This window comes from Lithobates pipiens, unplaced genomic scaffold (assembly GCF_037356315.1).
Source record: "Lithobates pipiens isolate NorthernLeopardFrog02 unplaced genomic scaffold, aLitPip1_a1.2 Scaffold_54, whole genome shotgun sequence".
Taxonomy (NCBI): Eukaryota; Metazoa; Chordata; class Amphibia; order Anura; family Ranidae; genus Lithobates; species Lithobates pipiens.
In genome coordinates, this window is record NW_027507876.1 from 153,579 (window position 1) to 171,707 (window position 18,129).

The 18,129-nt window shown below is 42.4% G+C and overlaps 1 protein-coding gene and 2 long non-coding RNA genes across 4 annotated transcripts in view; 1 reads left to right on the plus strand and 2 right to left on the minus strand.

The window, feature by feature from the left end:
* Positions 1-18,129, minus strand: part of LOC143957682 (SH2 domain-containing adapter protein D-like) — a 77,229-nt gene that overhangs the window by 43,523 nt on the left and 15,577 nt on the right. For both annotated transcript variants that reach the window (XM_077467373.1, XM_077467374.1), the window contains 2 exons: positions 13,293-13,602; positions 12,931-13,046 (listed from right to left, as the gene is read on the minus strand). In XM_077467373.1, coding sequence (XP_077323499.1) covers positions 12,931-13,046; positions 13,293-13,591 — 415 coding nt within the window. In that variant the 5' untranslated portion in view covers positions 13,592-13,602. The remainder of the gene's footprint in view (positions 1-12,930; positions 13,047-13,292; positions 13,603-18,129) is intronic.
* Positions 74-770, minus strand: LOC143957684 (uncharacterized). Its single transcript, XR_013270069.1, has 2 exons — positions 392-770; positions 74-304 (listed from the first exon to the last, which is right to left on the minus strand). It is a non-coding gene; the product is annotated as an uncharacterized LOC143957684 (long non-coding RNA).
* LOC143957683 (uncharacterized) lies at positions 3,819-5,612 on the plus strand. Its single transcript, XR_013270068.1, has 2 exons — positions 3,819-4,370; positions 5,036-5,612. It is a non-coding gene; the product is annotated as an uncharacterized LOC143957683 (long non-coding RNA).

Genomic DNA, 18,129 nt, shown 5'->3' on the forward strand with positions numbered 1-18,129 from the left:
ATCAAAGCTGAAAATCAAAACGAATTCCCCCACCAACGGGATTTTTAGGCAGCAATAAACAATAAGCATAGCATACTATATAAAAAAGATTACTTTATTGTGTGGTAAAAACATGAGCTTCACCCAGGTATTTAAAATAAAAAGATATAACTAGAACCAAGCTTGTACATACAAAAATTACAATGACAATTGGGCATACACTAAGCAGACCTAACTATAAATATACTGTATAAGATTAGTAACAGCAAAAATAAATTTATAGTTCTAACGCGTTTCAACCACTAGGGTCTTCTTCAGAGATAGTCTGTTGATAGAGAGACAAGATACAACTTAATAAATCTATCGAATAGGATTAGTATTAAACATATTCCAGATTTGTTAGTGTAATTACCCAGTATGGTATTGCCGAGAGGTTCATACAAATTATAGTGCTTAATGGTGGAGTTTACCCAGGTTCACGCTTAGGCGTCCTTCACAAGTTACAAAAGATATATGGTCCATGCATCTCGCCACAGAATCCAGCAGTGGGGTGAGGGTCGGAAGCCCAGAGGCGCGGCTCACGAGCGGTCACACGACAAAACCCTATGCCCCACAAAAATTGTAGGGAATAGGTGCAAGCGTAGGCAGCCTGCCTGTATGGTAAGTCACGCCTGTGATGAAAATCCCAACATAATCGCAATTAGACATATATATTTTTATATTTGTTTTTTATATTCTATATTATATATATATAGACCCACATATGGGGTATGGAGATATCTTATATAAGTTTTGTGTGCATATAAAGGGAATATCCCCAGATATCTATATTCACATCAAAAAAAAAAAAAAAAAAAAAAAAAAGGGGAAGGAGGGGGGGGAAAAAAGGGAAGGGAATGGGGGGAAAGAAAAACAAAACTCAAAAACCAAACACGTATTAAAAAGAAGAAACAGAAACAACAAACGTGGTTGGGAATCAAAAGAAAACAAACGTGAGAAGACCTGTGGTAGGAATAGTGTGTGGGATGACAACCCGATATTGGGTAACTGAAGTGAATGAGTGAGTGAATGATGTGCAGGTGAAATGAATAATGAGGTGAAAGGTGTGGGTGTGGGTGTTATGAAAAGAATTAAAGGGATAACATATTAAGAAATCAGAGTGACAATGGAAAGAGTGCATGGGGGTGCTAGTGACGGATAGAGGTAAAGATGAAAATGCATAAAAATGCTGATGTTGAACTAGTGAGAGGTGACAACAAATGCAGCCTTGGCTCAGGGTGGCATTACAAAGGACCAACATGCCTTTATTGGAATTAAATACCCTAAGGCTGCCACCTTCTATAGTTTACCAAAGATCCATAAATGCCAAACAAGACCTCCTGGCCGGCCGATCGTTTCAGGGAAAGGGGGAATAACTGAAAATCTCAGTAAAGTTATTGATTCATTTCTACAGCCATTTGTTTTGAGTATGCCCTCATATGTGAAGGATACAACGCATCTACTACAAACCATTGAGAACCACACCTTAACTGCTAACTCCATCTTAGTGGCAATTGATGTGGAGGCATTGTATAGCTCGATCCCACATGAAAAGGGGATCAAGGCTATACAAAATCTACTCCAACTAAGTGGGAGATATAAATTCGAAGTCAACGAATTTATAGTGGACGGACTTGATTACATCTTACATCACAACTTCTTCCTATTTAATGACTCCCACTACCTCCAGGTGCAGGGCGTGGCCATGGGCACTTGTTGTGCCCCGGCCTACGCCAACCTGTACCTGGGGGAGTGGGAAAAGTCCCTCCTGGATGACGAGGGCCTCCTCGAATACACGCGCCACATTGCTATGTGGCGGCGGTATATCGATGACGTCCTCGTCATCTGGGAGGGATCGGAGGCTGCCCTGTTGGAATTTATGTCTTGCATGAATATAAACACATATAACCTCAAGTTTACTGTGATATATGACACTCAGAGCATTACGTTCTTAGATGTCACTATAGGACGCACCCCAGATAATTCCATTTTCACCTCTCTATACCGAAAAAGCACTGCCGGCAACACGGTATTGCACGCAGATAGCTTCCACCCTGTGGCCCTAAAACGGTCTATACCCTACGGCCAATATCTCCGCCTCCGCAGAAACTGTTCTAATGACAGTCTCTTTAAAGAAGAGGCACAGAAACTTCAGACTAGATTCCTTGCGCGAGGATATAGTCGCTCCTGCCTTCGCAGGGCCTACAACAAAGTTGCAGTGTTACCACGCAGGGACCTCTTGTTCTCTAAAAAGGAACGCAATGACCCTACAGCGGACCCACTGAGGATCATTATGCGCTTCAGTAAACAACACAATATCATTTTGGGTATTATCCAAAAATATTGGTCGATCTTAAAAGACGATCCTAAGATCGGCTGTCTGGTTCCAGCACGCCCCCTTATCTCTTTCAAAAGGGCCTCTTCACTATACGATAAACTGGTGCAGAGCGAATATAGGAATGAGAACAAAAGGTCCAAACACTGCTCAGTTTTCGGCTCCTTCCCTTGCAATCACTGCTCATGTTGTAAACATATTAGACGTGATAAAACCTTCCGTCTACCAAACGGTGCCAACTTTCGACCTACACACTTCGTGAATTGTCAGACACGGGGTGTGGTTTACTTTTTAGAATGCGAGTGTGGGGCGTACTACGTAGGCAAAACAAAACAGGAATTCCATCGCCGAATGTCTAAACATGTGTACAGCATGGAAATTGGCAACTATTACCTGCCGATTGGACGTCACGTTGTGCAAATACACAACTATAGAATGCCTAAGTTTACATTTACTGCCCTGGACCGTATACACATACCTGCTCGGGGGGGCGACTGGAATAAGACCCTATTACAACGGGAACAGAGGTGGATACATAAATTGGATGCCACCTCTTTCCCAGGCCTGAATGAATCGGTCTCTTTCGCTCCCTTCCTAAAGGGGTTCTCCTCAGGGAGGACACAGTAGAAACCGGGTGTACCTGCCCCTTTTCTTTGTGAGCCCGTTCTCCTTTATGTTTCCTCTTTTTCTCCTCTCTAACTCTTTAGTAAGTGTCTAGGAACACCCCCTGACCATGCCCCTCTCATAAATTATTGATAATCTCTAATTATTATGATTACAACTAAACAGGGTACCATGGTATAGTGTTCGCAGCTGAACATCATATTCTTCTGTGATTCACTGTATAATTATGTTATCACTTTATTTTTGCTGTTTGTATATATTCTCTTAGCTATATATTTACTCGGTCTGTCCTTGAATAAAGACGTGCGTTTGCACGTCGGGACATGCATACTATATGTGTATATGTAATAATCTGAAAAAGATGTTATTTTATTCTTATCTTTGGTTAAGCAAATGGCTTCTTTTAGCTAATGGTGTGTTGGGATCGGTCGCCTGTCCCTCTCCCCCCCCCCCCCCCCCCCCGCCCTTTTTTTTTTTTTTTTTTTTTTTTTTTTTTTTCTCCCCTCCCTGCTCTCTACCCACACACCTTCACCCCATCCCTGTTCTGGGGGCCAGGGGAGGTATTGGACAGTAGCGACATATCCCCACATTGACCTGACCCGGGTTTACGCTTGTCCCCCACTTTTATGGTCCCCCCGCACATTGTTTCCAATGCCCTTCCGCTTTTATGTGGAGGAGGTGGTGTGTGGGGGGCTGTTTGCCTTTTTCGCGCGACTCCCCGACAAGGGTAGGAGGGACCCCTGTCTGTGCACATGCAGGGCTCTCTCCACAGATGTCTCCTTATATGACTGGTGCGGGCTGGTCCCGCCCAGCCATTGGAGACACGTATTTCCTTGTCGGCGGCGTCCCTGAACACTTCCGGACGTGCCTCACGTTCGTCTGTCCCTTCGTACGGACGGACGTGACGCAATCACGTCGTGCATTTGCGTCGGAAGTGACGTCGTTTCGGGGTCGCTTTACGACCTTCCGGGACGCCGGGGCGTTCACACGAGGTCGACCTGTTTAGGCGGCCAAGCAATAATAGGCGGTACCAGCCAATGGGTGGGCGGCCATGCCTGTGATGCAATCCCGGGGCTCTATATAACACAGTATACTTGGCAGCAAACATCAGCTCCTGTACACAAACAAGGACTCTCGTATCTTTGAATCCCTGGTTGGTAAGTTTGACTATTTGCTAACCTGGCTGACATGCCCCCATTTTACTTAAATAAACTTCTGAAAAACTAGCTTTTTTAACAGCTAGCTCCCCTTATCATTCTATTCATTCTTAGATGGGGGTGCCCCTATGGACTAGGAGTTATTGACCGTATCTGGCACTCTTCCCGGGATAGTTTCCCAGCTGCTGTCTCCCCTTTTCCATTTTGGGAATCTTTTGTTCAGCCCAGCTATCCAGGTAACTGTTATCACTCTCAGTATAAACATGGTTTATCACATCTGAATGTTTTTTTTTTTTTTTTTTTTTTTTTTTTTTTTGTTGTCACCTCTCACTAGTTCAACATCAGCATTTTTATGCATTTTCATCTTTACCTCTATCCGTCACTAGCACCCCCATGCACTCTTTCCATTGTCACTCTGATTTCTTAATATGTTATCCCTTTAATTCTTTTCATAACACCCACACCCACACCTTTCACCTCATTATTCATTTCACCTGCACATCATTCACTCACTCATTCACTTCAGTTACCCAATATCGGGTTGTCATCCCACACACTATTCCTACCACAGGTCTTCTCACGTTTGTTTTCTTTTGATTCCCAACCACGTTTGTTGTTTCTGTTTCTTCTTTTTAATACGTGTTTGGTTTTTGAGTTTTGTTTTTCTTTCCCCCCATTCCCTTCCCTTTTTTCCCCCCCCTCCTTCCCCTTTTTTTTTTTTTTTTTTTTTTTTTGATGTGAATATAGATATCTGGGGATATTCCCTTTATATGCACACAAAACTTATATAAGATATCTCCATACCCCATATGTGGGTCTATATATATATAATATAGAATATAAAAAACAAATATAAAAATATATATGTCTAATTGCGATTATGTTGGGATTTTCATCACAGGCGTGACTTACCATACAGGCAGGCTGCCTACGCTTGCACCTATTCCCTACAATTTTTGTGGGGCATAGGGTTTTGTCGTGTGACCGCTCGTGAGCCGCGCCTCTGGGCTTCCGACCCTCACCCCACTGCTGGATTCTGTGGCGAGATGCATGGACCATATATCTTTTGTAACTTGTGAAGGACGCCTAAGCGTGAACCTGGGTAAACTCCACCATTAAGCACTATAATTTGTATGAACCTCTCGGCAATACCATACTGGGTAATTACACTAACAAATCTGGAATATGTTTAATACTAATCCTATTCGATAGATTTATTAAGTTGTATCTTGTCTCTCTATCAACAGACTATCTCTGAAGAAGACCCTAGTGGTTGAAACGCGTTAGAACTATAAATTTATTTTTGCTGTTACTAATCTTATACAGTATATTTATAGTTAGGTCTGCTTAGTGTATGCCCAATTGTCATTGTAATTTTTGTATGTACAAGCTTGGTTCTAGTTATATCTTTTTATTTTAAATACCTGGGTGAAGCTCATGTTTTTACCACACAATAAAGTAATCTTTTTTATATAGTATGCTATGCTTATTGTTTATTGCTGCCTAAAAATCCCGTTGGTGGGGGAATTCGTTTTGATTTTCTGATTTATAGGGGTGAGCAGCACCCTTCTTGCTCTTGTCAGCAGTGTGTTCTTTCCAATACTATTAGGATCAAAGCTCACCTGATCCCAAACCCAGAACTGGATCGGGGGATGTGGAATGACAGGTCCCTCTACCAAACCTACCTGCCATTCCATATAAACCCAGGCCCGGCAAAATTAAATAACAACTCAGCAGCATATCGCTGCTGAGAAACTGATCCATCCTGGATTTACCATCTCACACTGTGTAGCAACCTAGGTGAGATGTACACCCCCTCGATCACTTCTCCAGTGACATGTCTACAATATATATATATATATATATATATATATATATATATATAAAATATAAAACCACATGGACGATTTATTGTAGCGTGACCGCTGGAGATTAATCACGTTTAAACCCAGAGGGCGCCATCACCATGATCAGCTGTCCTGGAAGGGGAGAGCGTTTCCTTGCAGATTCCGCAATCACTAGACAGTGGAGGACAGTGGTGCACAAAGCGTCACTTCCGGGATGTCGTGTTGGTCACGCCCTGACCGGTTTTGTCATTTCAGACTGCCACACAGGGCACCCTCTGTGGAAGTAGAGCTGGCAGCGCCCTCTGGGTCACATATTCTTTTCGCTTGTGGATTTTAACATAATGTATGCAGTTATTATTAAGGGGTCCTCATGTGTATGGGGGTTTGGTCTATCAATAAATGAGATTATGCTATGGGCATTTTTCTTGTGTTTTATGACATAATTCTGGAGCCCCTATACTAGTGGATCTTGATGCTGATGAGCACTTTATGCCACGTACACACGATCGGAATTCTCGTCGGAAAAAGCTTTGATGGTTTTCCCGTCGGAATTCCGCTCCATCTGTCTTGCCTACACATGGTCAAACCAAATTCCGACCGCCAAGAATGCGGTGATGTAAAACACGTATGACGGGACTAGAAAAAGGAAGTTCAATACCTAGTAGCCAATAGCTTCCATCTCGTAGTTCAATCTGAGCATGCAAGAGTTTTTGTGCGCGTCGGAATTGCATACACACGATTGCATACAACCGTTCGTCTGTGTGCTAGTCCGACGGACCAGATACAATGCAAGGGCAACTATTGGCTACTGGCTATTGAACTTCCTTGTTTAGTCCCATTTACATCGTCATCACTTTCAAAACGAACGGGAAAGTCTGACCTCCGAAAGTCCATCAGGAAGACCGTCGGACCTAGTCCGTTGAAAAGTCTGGTTGCGTGTACGTTGTCACTACAGAAAGAGGTGAGGACAAATCTTCCAATGGGGACACAGCAAAATTAAAAAGAACATTTTGGTTAAACATACAAATAAGGCCATGTATTATTATGCCGCATACATACAATCGGAATTCTCGTCGGAAAAGGCTCTGATGGTTTTCCCGTCGGAATTCCACTCAAACTGTCTTGCCTACATATGGTCACACCAAATTCCGACTGCCAAGAACGCGATGACGTACAACATGTACGACGGGACTAGAAAAAAGAAGTTCAATACGTAGTATTAAATCTCGTAGTTGAATCTGAGCATGCGTGAGTTTTTGCATGTCGGAATTGCATACACACGATCGGAATTTTCGATGAAAAGCTCTCATCTGTCTTTTGCTGGCTGAAATTCTGATCCTGTGTACGCGGCATTAGGATCTGAGTGGCTGTAGTTTATTCTACCTTAATGCTGGCTCATCAAGAGGTTTCTGGTGAGTTTGACCGCCTGGGGGAGTGTGCTGCACAAGGTGGATTTTGGTCACCATTTCTGGTGAAGGTGCACGTTTGGACCACTTTGATTCAACATTCAAAACGCCTTTTGAACTGTCCCTATATCCATCTACTGCTTATAGACTTTTATTTGTGGGGATGTTGTACTTTATATCATGTTTAATTTTAGCGCTGTTTTAGTATTTTAACCACTTGCCGCCCGCCCTATAACAGAAACACGGCGGCAAAGTGGTTTCAAAATCCTGACCGGACGTCATATGATGTGATCAGGATTGTGAGCCGCTGCGCGCCCCCGGAAGGCGCGCATCGCGGCGATCATTATTGTGGGGTGTCAGTTTGACACCCCGCAACTACGATCTCGGTAAAGAGTCTCAGACGGAGACTCTTTACCACGTGATCAGCCGTGTCCAATCATGGCTGATCACAGTGTAAATAGGAAGAGCCGGTGATCGCCTTTTCCTCACTCGTGTCTGGCAGACGCGAGTAGAGGAGAGCCGATCGGCTGCTCCTCTGTGCCGCCCATCAGTGCCCATCCATGCCCATCAGTGCCGCCTATCCATGACCATCAGTGCCGCCTATCCATGCCTATCTGTGCTGCCTATCCATGCCTATCTGTGCTGCCTATCCATGCCCATCTGTGCCGCCTATCCATGCCCATCTGTACCGCCTATTCATGCCCATCTCTACCGCCTATTCATGCCAATCCGTGCCAGCTATCAGTGCCAATATGTGCCACCTATCAGTGCCCATCCGTGTCGCCCATCAGTGCCACCTATCAGTGCCGCCTATCAGTGCCACCTCATCAGTGCCACCTCATCGGTGCCCATCAGTGCCCATCAGTATAGCCCCATCAGTGAAGGAGAAAACTTACTTATTTACAAAGTTTTGAAACAAACAAAAAAAAACTTTTTTTCAAAATTTACATTTTTTTTTTATTTGTTTAGCAAAAAATAAAAACTGTAGAGGTGATCAAATACCACCAAAAGAAAGCTCTATTTGTGGGGAAAAAATGATAAAATTTTGGGTACAGTGTTGTATGATCGCGCAATTGTCATTCAAAGTGCGACAGTGCTGAAAGCTCAAAATTGGTCTGGGCAGGAGGGTGTTTAAGTGCCTGGTATTGAAGTGGTTAATGATTCAGTGTTCTGTTTATTTTTATACTATTGTTTGGTATTTTTCCTGCTCTTTTTAACAGCTGCTTAGTACTTTTTAAATATTGTGATAATTATATTTTTAAGTATTTTTTTGTGGCGCTGAGTAGGTGCTTTCTAGGCCTTTGTAAGCCTCTTTTTTATATATTTTATTACATAAAATATAATACGAGTTTGTTCATTTTCTCCTATGTATGGAGACTTTTGGGATACCCTTTAGAACAGAACTGCTGCTCTTCAGAATGTCATTCTAACCATACCCAAATCAAGGATAGGCATTTTCTCGGGTAAGTCAATAAGAAGGCTCCTTTGTCATGTAGGAGTCCTGCTGATACAATGGGGTGGGAGTCAGACACAGCATTGCCTCCCCCACCAACTTCAAAGCAGATCAGGAAAAGACAACGAACGATTCCGTCTGTTAGGAGATATATGTACCTTGGAGGCTCTCTAAGCTTCAGAAATGAAGATACATTTGAAGAACCCCATGAACTATAATTAGAGATATAAATAGTTCTGGCCTGTTTATTTATAGAAAGGATTTTTTTTTTTTTTACTAGGGTTCCTCTGGGCTGCAAATATAGAATTACTATAATTATTAGTAAAATGAATAAATGCTGTGCTAGTTAACCTCCTCTATAGCCAAGACTTGCGTTAAAAGAGAAGTATATGTATTTTTATTTAAGTACATACACTATATTTCCAAAAGTATTGAGACGCCTGCCTTTACACGCGCATGAACTTTAATGGAATCCCAAGCTAAAGCCTCGTACACACGATCAGATTGTTGGCCAACACTGCGTCAGACTTTTGTCCGAAGGGCGTGTGCCAGGAACATGTTTTGAATACTAATGGCACACAATTGTCGGCAAACAAACACAAACGTAGTGACGCACTACGCGGAATTTCATTCAACGTCACCCTTTGGGCACCTTCTGCTAACGTCGTGTTTGGTGAGCGTTGATTCCAAGTATGCGAGTTTTGTACTTTGGACTTTTGTGTGATGGACTTGTGTACACACAATACTTTCGTATTGTGCCCCGACAAATTTCTAGTCTGCCATCCAACATTTGTTGGCGGAAAGTTGGACAATTGTCTGATGGAGCGTACTACTAATGGTTGGATTTTAGGCCAACAGTCTGTCATCACACAATTCCCTGCAGAAAATCCGATTGTTTGTACAAGGCTTTTAGTCCGTAGGGTTCAATATTGAGTTGGCTCACCCTTTGCTGCTATAACAGCTTTAACTCTTCTTGGAAGGCCGTCCACAAAGGTTTAGGACTCGGAGTTTGTCTATGGGAACGTTTGACCATTCTTCAGAAGCACATTTGTGTGGTCAGGCACTAATGTTGGACAAGAAGGCCTGGTTCACAGTCTCCACTCTAATTCATTGCAAAGGTGATCTACGAGGTTGAGGTCAGGACTCTCTGTAGGTCAGTCAAGTTCCTCCAGCCCATACTCACTCATCCATGTCTTTATGGACCTTGCTTTGTGCACTGGTCCAAATCATTTGGTGGAGGGGGATTATGATGTGGGTTTGTTTTTCAACGGTTGGGCTTGGTCCCTTAGTTGCAGTGAAGGGAACTCTTAAGGCGTCAGCATACCAAGACATTTTGGACAATTTCATGTTCCCAACTTTGTGAGAACAGTTTAGTGATGGCCCCTCCTGTTCCAACATGACTGTGCATCGGTGCACAAAGCAAGGTCCATAAAGACATGAATGAACGAGTTTGAGGTTTCGGAACTTGACTGGCCTGCACAGAGTCCTGACCTCAAGCTAACAGAAAACCTTTGGGGTGAATTAGCACAGAGACTGCGAGCCAGGTCTTCTTGTCCACATCAGTGCCTGACCTTGTGACCTCACAACTGCGCTTCTGGAAGAATGGTCAAACATTCCCATACACTCTCTCCTAAACCTTGTGGACAGTCCTCCCAGAAGAGTTGAAACCATTATAGCTGCAACGGGTGGGCCAACTCAATACGGACTAAGGCTGAGATGCCACTAAAGTTCATGAGCATGCAAAGGCACGTGTCCCAATACTTTAGCAATATAATGTATGTTAAAGCAGACCATCACCCATAAAAAAATAAAAAAAATAAAGAAATAAAATAAAATCATCCATTCTGCTCCACTTTCCTCTCACTTGAACATAATTGCTGAAAAAGTTTTTGTCAAAGCTTCACCAGAGTACCCCCCCCCCTCCACAATCCAGCGGTGGACTGTTCCGTCCTCGTGTCCAGAGCAGGTATATGGAGCCTGACCTAGGCTTGATGATGACATCATTAACCAGTTCACTGCTCAAGACCGTTAGGAACTGCAGTGATTGGTCTTGTGTGTGCGTGTGTGTGTGTGTGTGTGTGGGGGGGGGGGGGGGGGGGGGGGGATCAGGTAGGTATCTACCGTATTTATTGGCGTATGACACACACACATTCATTTTAGGAGGGAAGTTTCAGGGGAAAAAAAATGAAATCTTAAATAAGGAACTTTGAAGCAAATAAGGGTCAGTGCCCATCTGCAGTCTCACCATTGCCATCAGTCTAGTCTCACCATTGCCACCAATGCAGCCTGATCGATGCCCATCTGCAGCCTCACAAGTGCCACATCAATGCAGCCTCCTCATTGCCATCAATGCAGCAGCGTCACCATTGCCATCAGTGCAGCAGCCTCGCCATTGCCATCAGTGCAGCAGCCTCGCCACTGCCATTAATGCAGCTTGATCAATGCCCATGTGCAGCCTAGAGGGGACAGCAGGGGCGTCGGGAGGGGGTGGCTAGGGGGGGCTGAAGCCCCGAATGTGACCTCCTAAAGCCCCCAGTGTCAGCTCTGCAGGGTCTCCATTGCTAGTCCCGAGCGTCGCCGCGAGTGCCGGGACCAATCTGATCCCAAGCACCGCTGAGTGTGGCAGAGTGAGGCCGGGTGCGGCCGAGTGCCATAGTAGGTCCTGCCTTCTGGAACCTGCACGTCTATGATGGACGTCCCACTGGTCTAATGCCGGGACCGCGGGACGTGTGACATCCATCATTGGCGCTGTTGGATCCAGAAGGCGGGAATTACAAAACAGCTGCCGCGCCACATCCCCGCTTGGCGTTCGGGCGAGCCGCTCTCCTCTCCTCCTTGGCTCCTCCGAGGACTGGCTGCTGTGACACCGCATACTGAGGTAGGTCAAACAGTGTATGTGGGTCAGTGTAGGTAAGTCACTGTATGTTAATGTCAATGTAGGTAGGTTAGTGTATGTTAATGTCAGTGTAGGTAGGTCAGTGTGTGTTAATTTCAGTGTAGGTAAATGTCAGTGTAGGTAAACGTCAGTGTAGGTAAACGTCAGTGTAGGTAAACGTCAGTGTATGCTAATGTCAGTGTAGGTAGGTCAGTGTATGTTAATGTCAGTGTAGGTAAGTCAGTGTATGTAAATGTCAGTGTATGTGTAGGTCAGTCAGTGTAGGTAGGTCACTACCGTTAGTGTATGTAGGTCAGTGTATGTAAATGTCCAGTGTATATAGGTCAGGCAGGTGAGTGTAGGTAGGTCAGTGTATGTAGGTTACTACTGTCAGTGTCATGGCCCAGCCAAAAAAACCTGCATCGCGTACAACACCCAGCCCCCCGCCCCCCGTTTCCGGCCTTGGACTTCGGGCTGAAGCCCCTGGTCCTTTTGCCACCTAGCAATGCCTCTGGGGGACAGGGAGGGGGCAGGATGAGCGCTGACAGATTACATACAGTGAGAATCTCCTATGATAGACAGAACAGTGGTCCAATGGCGGCCCAGGAGAGGGAACTTCCTATTACAGAGGCCACCAAGTAAACTTTCTCACCATATGTAATCTGACGGAATAATAAAACATACAATTTTAGTTCATCAACTGGGTGAAAAATAGTAATAAAAAAAAAAAAAACGCATTGCCTATGGACAAATATGAGTACCGGATCTTGTAGCTGTGTCACGGGCCTAAAAAAATGTAAAGGCTTGACTTGTTTGGTATCTATTTATTAAAAGCAACCTCATTATTTATATTTTCTCCCAAAAAAATTATATTATATTGTGTGCCCTAATATCGTGTGACATAAAACAAATTGCATCCACCAATGTTTATTCTACAGGGTCTCTGCTTTCAGAAATTATAAAAAATGTTTAAAAAAAAAAAAAATCTAAAATCTTCAGGTCTAAAGCGTGCAATTTATTATGTGCGCGTAAAAAAAATACAAAAATTACTGGCAGCAAAAGGATTAAAGAGATAAAACACAGAAAATTGCATGTATGATAAAGATTTACAACATATTTTTTGTTTATTTTGCCATGACATATTCTTTAAGTCTTAAAAGATTATTAACAGATATTAAAAGATCTGAAGTAAATAGTTTACAGTAAATAGTTTACCTCCTATAGGTCTCTGATCATCATATGGTTCCATATAACTTGTATCTTCCATTTCTTCATGATTAAAAATGCATTTGTTCTTCATATCAAAGGGGTTTGAGTAGTCACTGACGTCACTGACCTATGCCATGAACAATAAAACACAGATAAAATAGGCTGTTCCTGTAAATACACTATTTACATAAATATATACTACAGTCCTTAAATATATACAGTATGTGTCATTTTGAGTACAACTATATTCATTAGTAAGGAAACAGTAAGTACTTTTTTTCTTGGCAATCCTTTCTGTACCCAAAGTTTTTACCAAACATTTTTGCCATTTGAAATGACTGTTGCCCGACCTCTGTCCTAATTAGCACCTGACCTTTCCTCCAGGCTCTTCTTCTGAACCTAGATGAGGCCTCCTCTGATATTCTGATGGCTCCACCTTGATAAGACGGTGTCTAGGAGATACAATCAGTTGCAAATCATCCATCCTTGACGGAGAACCCAACAGTCCCTTGTCATTGTTCTTCTCCTCATAAGGATCCTCAAAATCCAAGCTCTTCTGGGCTCTGTAGGCACGAAGTATTTCACTCTCTGTGTAGTCGGGCTTTGGAGGCTGTGGTGGAGACTTCTTGCTCCCAAAATGTAAGTAATCCTTTAGCCACCTTGCCATTGAGACTTGGTCTAGACCAAAGAAAAAAAAAAAAGACAGGGTTAAAGCCTACTGTATGTGAGGGCAATTTTTTTTTTTTTGGTAAATCTCTTAAATAAATGCACATATCCACGTTTAATTCTTTTAGAAATGCAAGTACAGGAGATCTGTTGATCTGCCAGAAATCCAGGGGGCTCATGATTTCTTGATTGGGTTGACAAACGTTTCATTGCTGCACTGAAATCCCAACTAGTGTTGACCTGCTGGACCATAGAACACCACCTGTCCTCCACCTCTGGCTGCCCTACTCCACATGCATATATAAAAAGGCATGACTCCTAGAGGAAGAGGCCTGATGGGATCTGTAGTTTCAAAACAGCTGGAGAGTCGAGGTTCCCTACCCCTGCCCTAGGGAAACAATACTTCTACCTTAACTCCCAAGAACCTGGCCACATACTGTGAAGGCAAAGAGGTTTTAGGAAATGTAGGGGGAGGGCTACATTAATAGGACCTGACCTTCCAGCAACTGACCTGCAAGAATTTTCAAAGGCTTGCCCTAGACGGAGCAAATTTCTTACCTGCAAACACAGGTTACAGGAAAGAAATTTGGACAGGTAATCCCTCCTGCCAAGCTATTGTGTTTTCCACGGCTTCCGAACAGTGATTATTGCCAGCAGCTATAACAGCCGCTAGTGATAATTGCTTGTATAATCCGGCAGTCTGGTTGTACTCAGGTTGGCCGATCCATCAACTTGGGTACATTCAGCCTGCCCAATCATGGTTTGAATCTTGGCTGGTTCCTCGGCCAAGATTTTAACTGTCTATGGTCAGCTTAGGTCTGGTGATAATGTCACAAGGAATAATATAAATGGTTTCTTGCTACAGGAACAAGGTAAGAGAAAACAATAGTGCTGGGCGAGTGAAGGTGTGTGGGGGTAAGGGGCACATTTGAGTAATGGCTGCATATACAATTTAAGGTAAAATGTTAATTTCAGTAAACTAAAGTTGGAATAGTCTGAGAACAGTTGTTGACTGGAACATTCCTACCCAACACGGTTATCCACTAATCACTGTACATTGTATGAAAAAATTATAACTTAAGAAGATGAAATTCGAAAGAAGAAAAAAAAGGAATGGTTAAGAAAAAGTAATTTCCTTCAATAGACTCAATATGTTCTACACAACAACATTTGGGGTTCCTGGACCATATACCGTCTATATCCACATCACAGTCAGCATTATCTGTTGCCTTTATATTTTGTTGATGTCTCTTTTACAAATAGAGTGTCTATTTGTATGACAGATGGTTCGACCCCAGGCAGTTGGAACCATCACGCTTCTATGTCCTCTAGGGCACTATACATTAGGGCTTTTGTCACTAAATCTCTTTTTTTTTTTTTTTTTTTAGCCACAATGAAAGGTAGTAATTAGCCTATACCTCCATCTGTTTTAAGGTTACAGTCACTGAGCCTGGCTGAGGTTAATTATCTCTATTACAACCCTTTATTGCTGCTAATAACTACTAATCTTTAAATGACCATTCCACCCAATACTGATATTCTGGGTAAAAGTAAGCAGGGGATATCATCTGCCAAGGTCTGGATTTCAGACTAGTTGACAGGTTGCATCACCTACCAAATTCTGGATTTTGGTTAAGGTTGTCAGGTTGTATTACCTACCACGTTCTGAATTTTGGATAGGGCTGGCAGGTTGCATCACCCACAAACTTCTGGATTTTGGCTAAGGTTGGCAGCTTGCATCACCCACCAACTTCTAGATTTTGGGTAAGGTTGACAGGCTACATCACCTACCACTTTCTGGATTTGGGGTAAGGTTGGCAGGTTGTATCACCCATCAACTTCTAGATTTTTGGGTAAGGTTGACAGGTTGCATCACCTACCACGTTCTGAATTTTGGATAGGGCTGGCAGGTTGCATCACTTACCAACTTCTGGATTTTGGCTAAGGTTGGCAGGTTGTATCACCCACCAACTTCTGGATTTTAGATAAGGTTGGCAGGCTGCATCACCTACCACTTTCTGGATTTTGGGTAAGGTTGACGTGTTGCATCATCTACCACTTTCTGAGTTCTGGGTAGGGTTGGCAGGTTGAATTACCTACTAACTTATGGAATTTGGATAAGGTCAGTGGGCTGTATGACTACCAACTTCTGGCTTTTGGGTAGAAGTTGGCAGGTTATATCAAGAATTCTTATCCCCCACCTACTGTGGCCTTTATGAGAGAATTTCACTCATCCTGTAATAGATTTTACATTTGTTTCAGATTAAACAGAAGTCCACAGATTGTTTTAGCAGGTGGCCTGAGGATCCATGGCAAGGGTTCCAGAACTTTTCATCAGGGAGATCACAAAGGATTCCTTGAAAGATATCAGAAGAGAGTGAAAACTTCAACCATCCAGGGTAAACCACAAATGAAATATCAGTAGAGAAGCCACAAAATGATTGAAATAATCCATTATTCTAACACTTAAACGTATATCTCTAACCTACTGTTCAGTATTTTCTTTGAATATTTAGTTTTGAATATTTTTCAAATAGATTTGCTTTTACTTCCTGTCTGGGGATAGAACAAAACATAAAAGACAATTTCCCCTGAAGTAAGGAGACATTTATATGAGGCCTACAGCATATAGCCTCTTTTTGTTTTATTTGATCAATTGATTTTTTTAAAAACTTATTTGTTACCAGTTTTTCTTGGCTTTTGTACCGAAAACAGTATGTATACAGATCCAAAAAGGAGACATCCCTACTTAAGCTGACCATATAGAACTTCCTTCAAAATTCTGTTTGAAATTATAAAAAAATAGTTTATCGGAGCATTTGATCTTGCCATCTTCGAGTCAACATATTTTGTTCAAAGCCCTTAAAATTTTATCCAGACCTGCTACTTGAATTGAACCCCAAATGTATTAAAGAGGTTTCTTTTATACCTAGGATATGTGCATAACAATATATACAAAAACAATCTGAACAAAAACCATAGGCACGGTAAGAAGTTTGCTTGATTAGATATGAAACTAGAAAGATTTTCTCTGCTGCTCCTTCGATTTTCCATGTCACTATGGTCAAAAACACTTGTCGATTTGACCCTACTAACCATTAGAAAATGAAAGTGGCTGTAAACCCTTACATAACAATTTTTACTACAGGTAAGCCTATAAAAAGGCTTACATGTAGGTACCACGAATATCTCATAAACTTCCACCATTCAGGAGGTATTCACTGTATCCGCATGTGGCAACATCATCGGCACATGCGCACTGAAGAAACGACATGCTCGTGCCATTTCTTCAGCTGCTATGCGCGACCGTGGGCTCCCCTGCGTGAATGCACGGGAGTGACGTCATCATGGCTCCGGCCAATCACAGTGCCACAAACCCAGAAATAACTCCGGAGTGACATGACGCCGGTCACAGCAGTGTACGGGGACCATTGCACCAGCTTCGATCTAAGGTAAATATTTCATAATGAGCTAGTAAGGAATGCATATTAGCTCATTATGCCTTTGTCTTGCATGTTTTTTTTAATAGGTTTACAGCCATTTTAAATGTTTTAAAAACAACATTTAAAAAAAAAAACACAATTTATGTGGTGTTATGGCCAGTTTAAGACAGTTTAAGATAGAACAGGTATCTTTATCAGAAGATTTCCCCTCTCCTCCTGTTCTGGAGACAACTGGAAAATATGTGACATTTATCACCCTTTGTGGGCATTTATCACCCTTTGTGGGAATTTATCACCCTTTGTGGGAATTTATCACCCTTTGTCCTGGTAACAATGGTACGGAGAGCCTAAATCTTCCTAGGGTGTAAACAGAAAACACAATCTATATGCAAAAAAAGTTCAAAGTGTTGGATTTGAATATAATAACATTTCAGGTATTTTGATCAAATTGTTTTATTTTCCTAACTGTTTTTATTATAATACAGCAACCACATTCCAACTAAAACTTCCAGAGCAAGTTTGAAAAAGAAGAATGAAATGTGCTGCTTTAAGCAATGTAAATGCTTTTCATAAAGTCCTTTGTAACCTGCTTCTCCTATCCAAACATATTGTAATTACAGAACATACCTCTGAGATATGCAAGAAGGAAGTTCTCGTCTATATAATCCCCAAAAAGGTAAATACACCTAAGCCCACCGAGACAATGAGTATCATTATACTTCCTAGTAAGGAAGCCTGGAAAGCAGAGGGCCCCCTGAAGACCGGAAAAGACAATAGATCACTTGTTGAGTGTAGAATCTCCTCTTTCACACTCCAACTTAGAGGAAGGAAAAAAAAATAAAAAATGTACTAAACATATTTAAAATTCCAAAAAAGAATGGAGAGAAGGTGAAAAAAAAAGTGAATTTTTAAAACAAAAATTGCTAGACATAGCATTAGCAAAATAGTTGCTTGAGTTTGCAAAGGATTATGGGTCCTTAATTATGAAATATTTACCCTGGGCCAAATTATATGCTGAAAGATCCCTGAGCAGGAGACAGTCACTGTCTTGGGAGCTGCCCGCTGTATCAGAACATGTCAGAGACAAATACGGTAC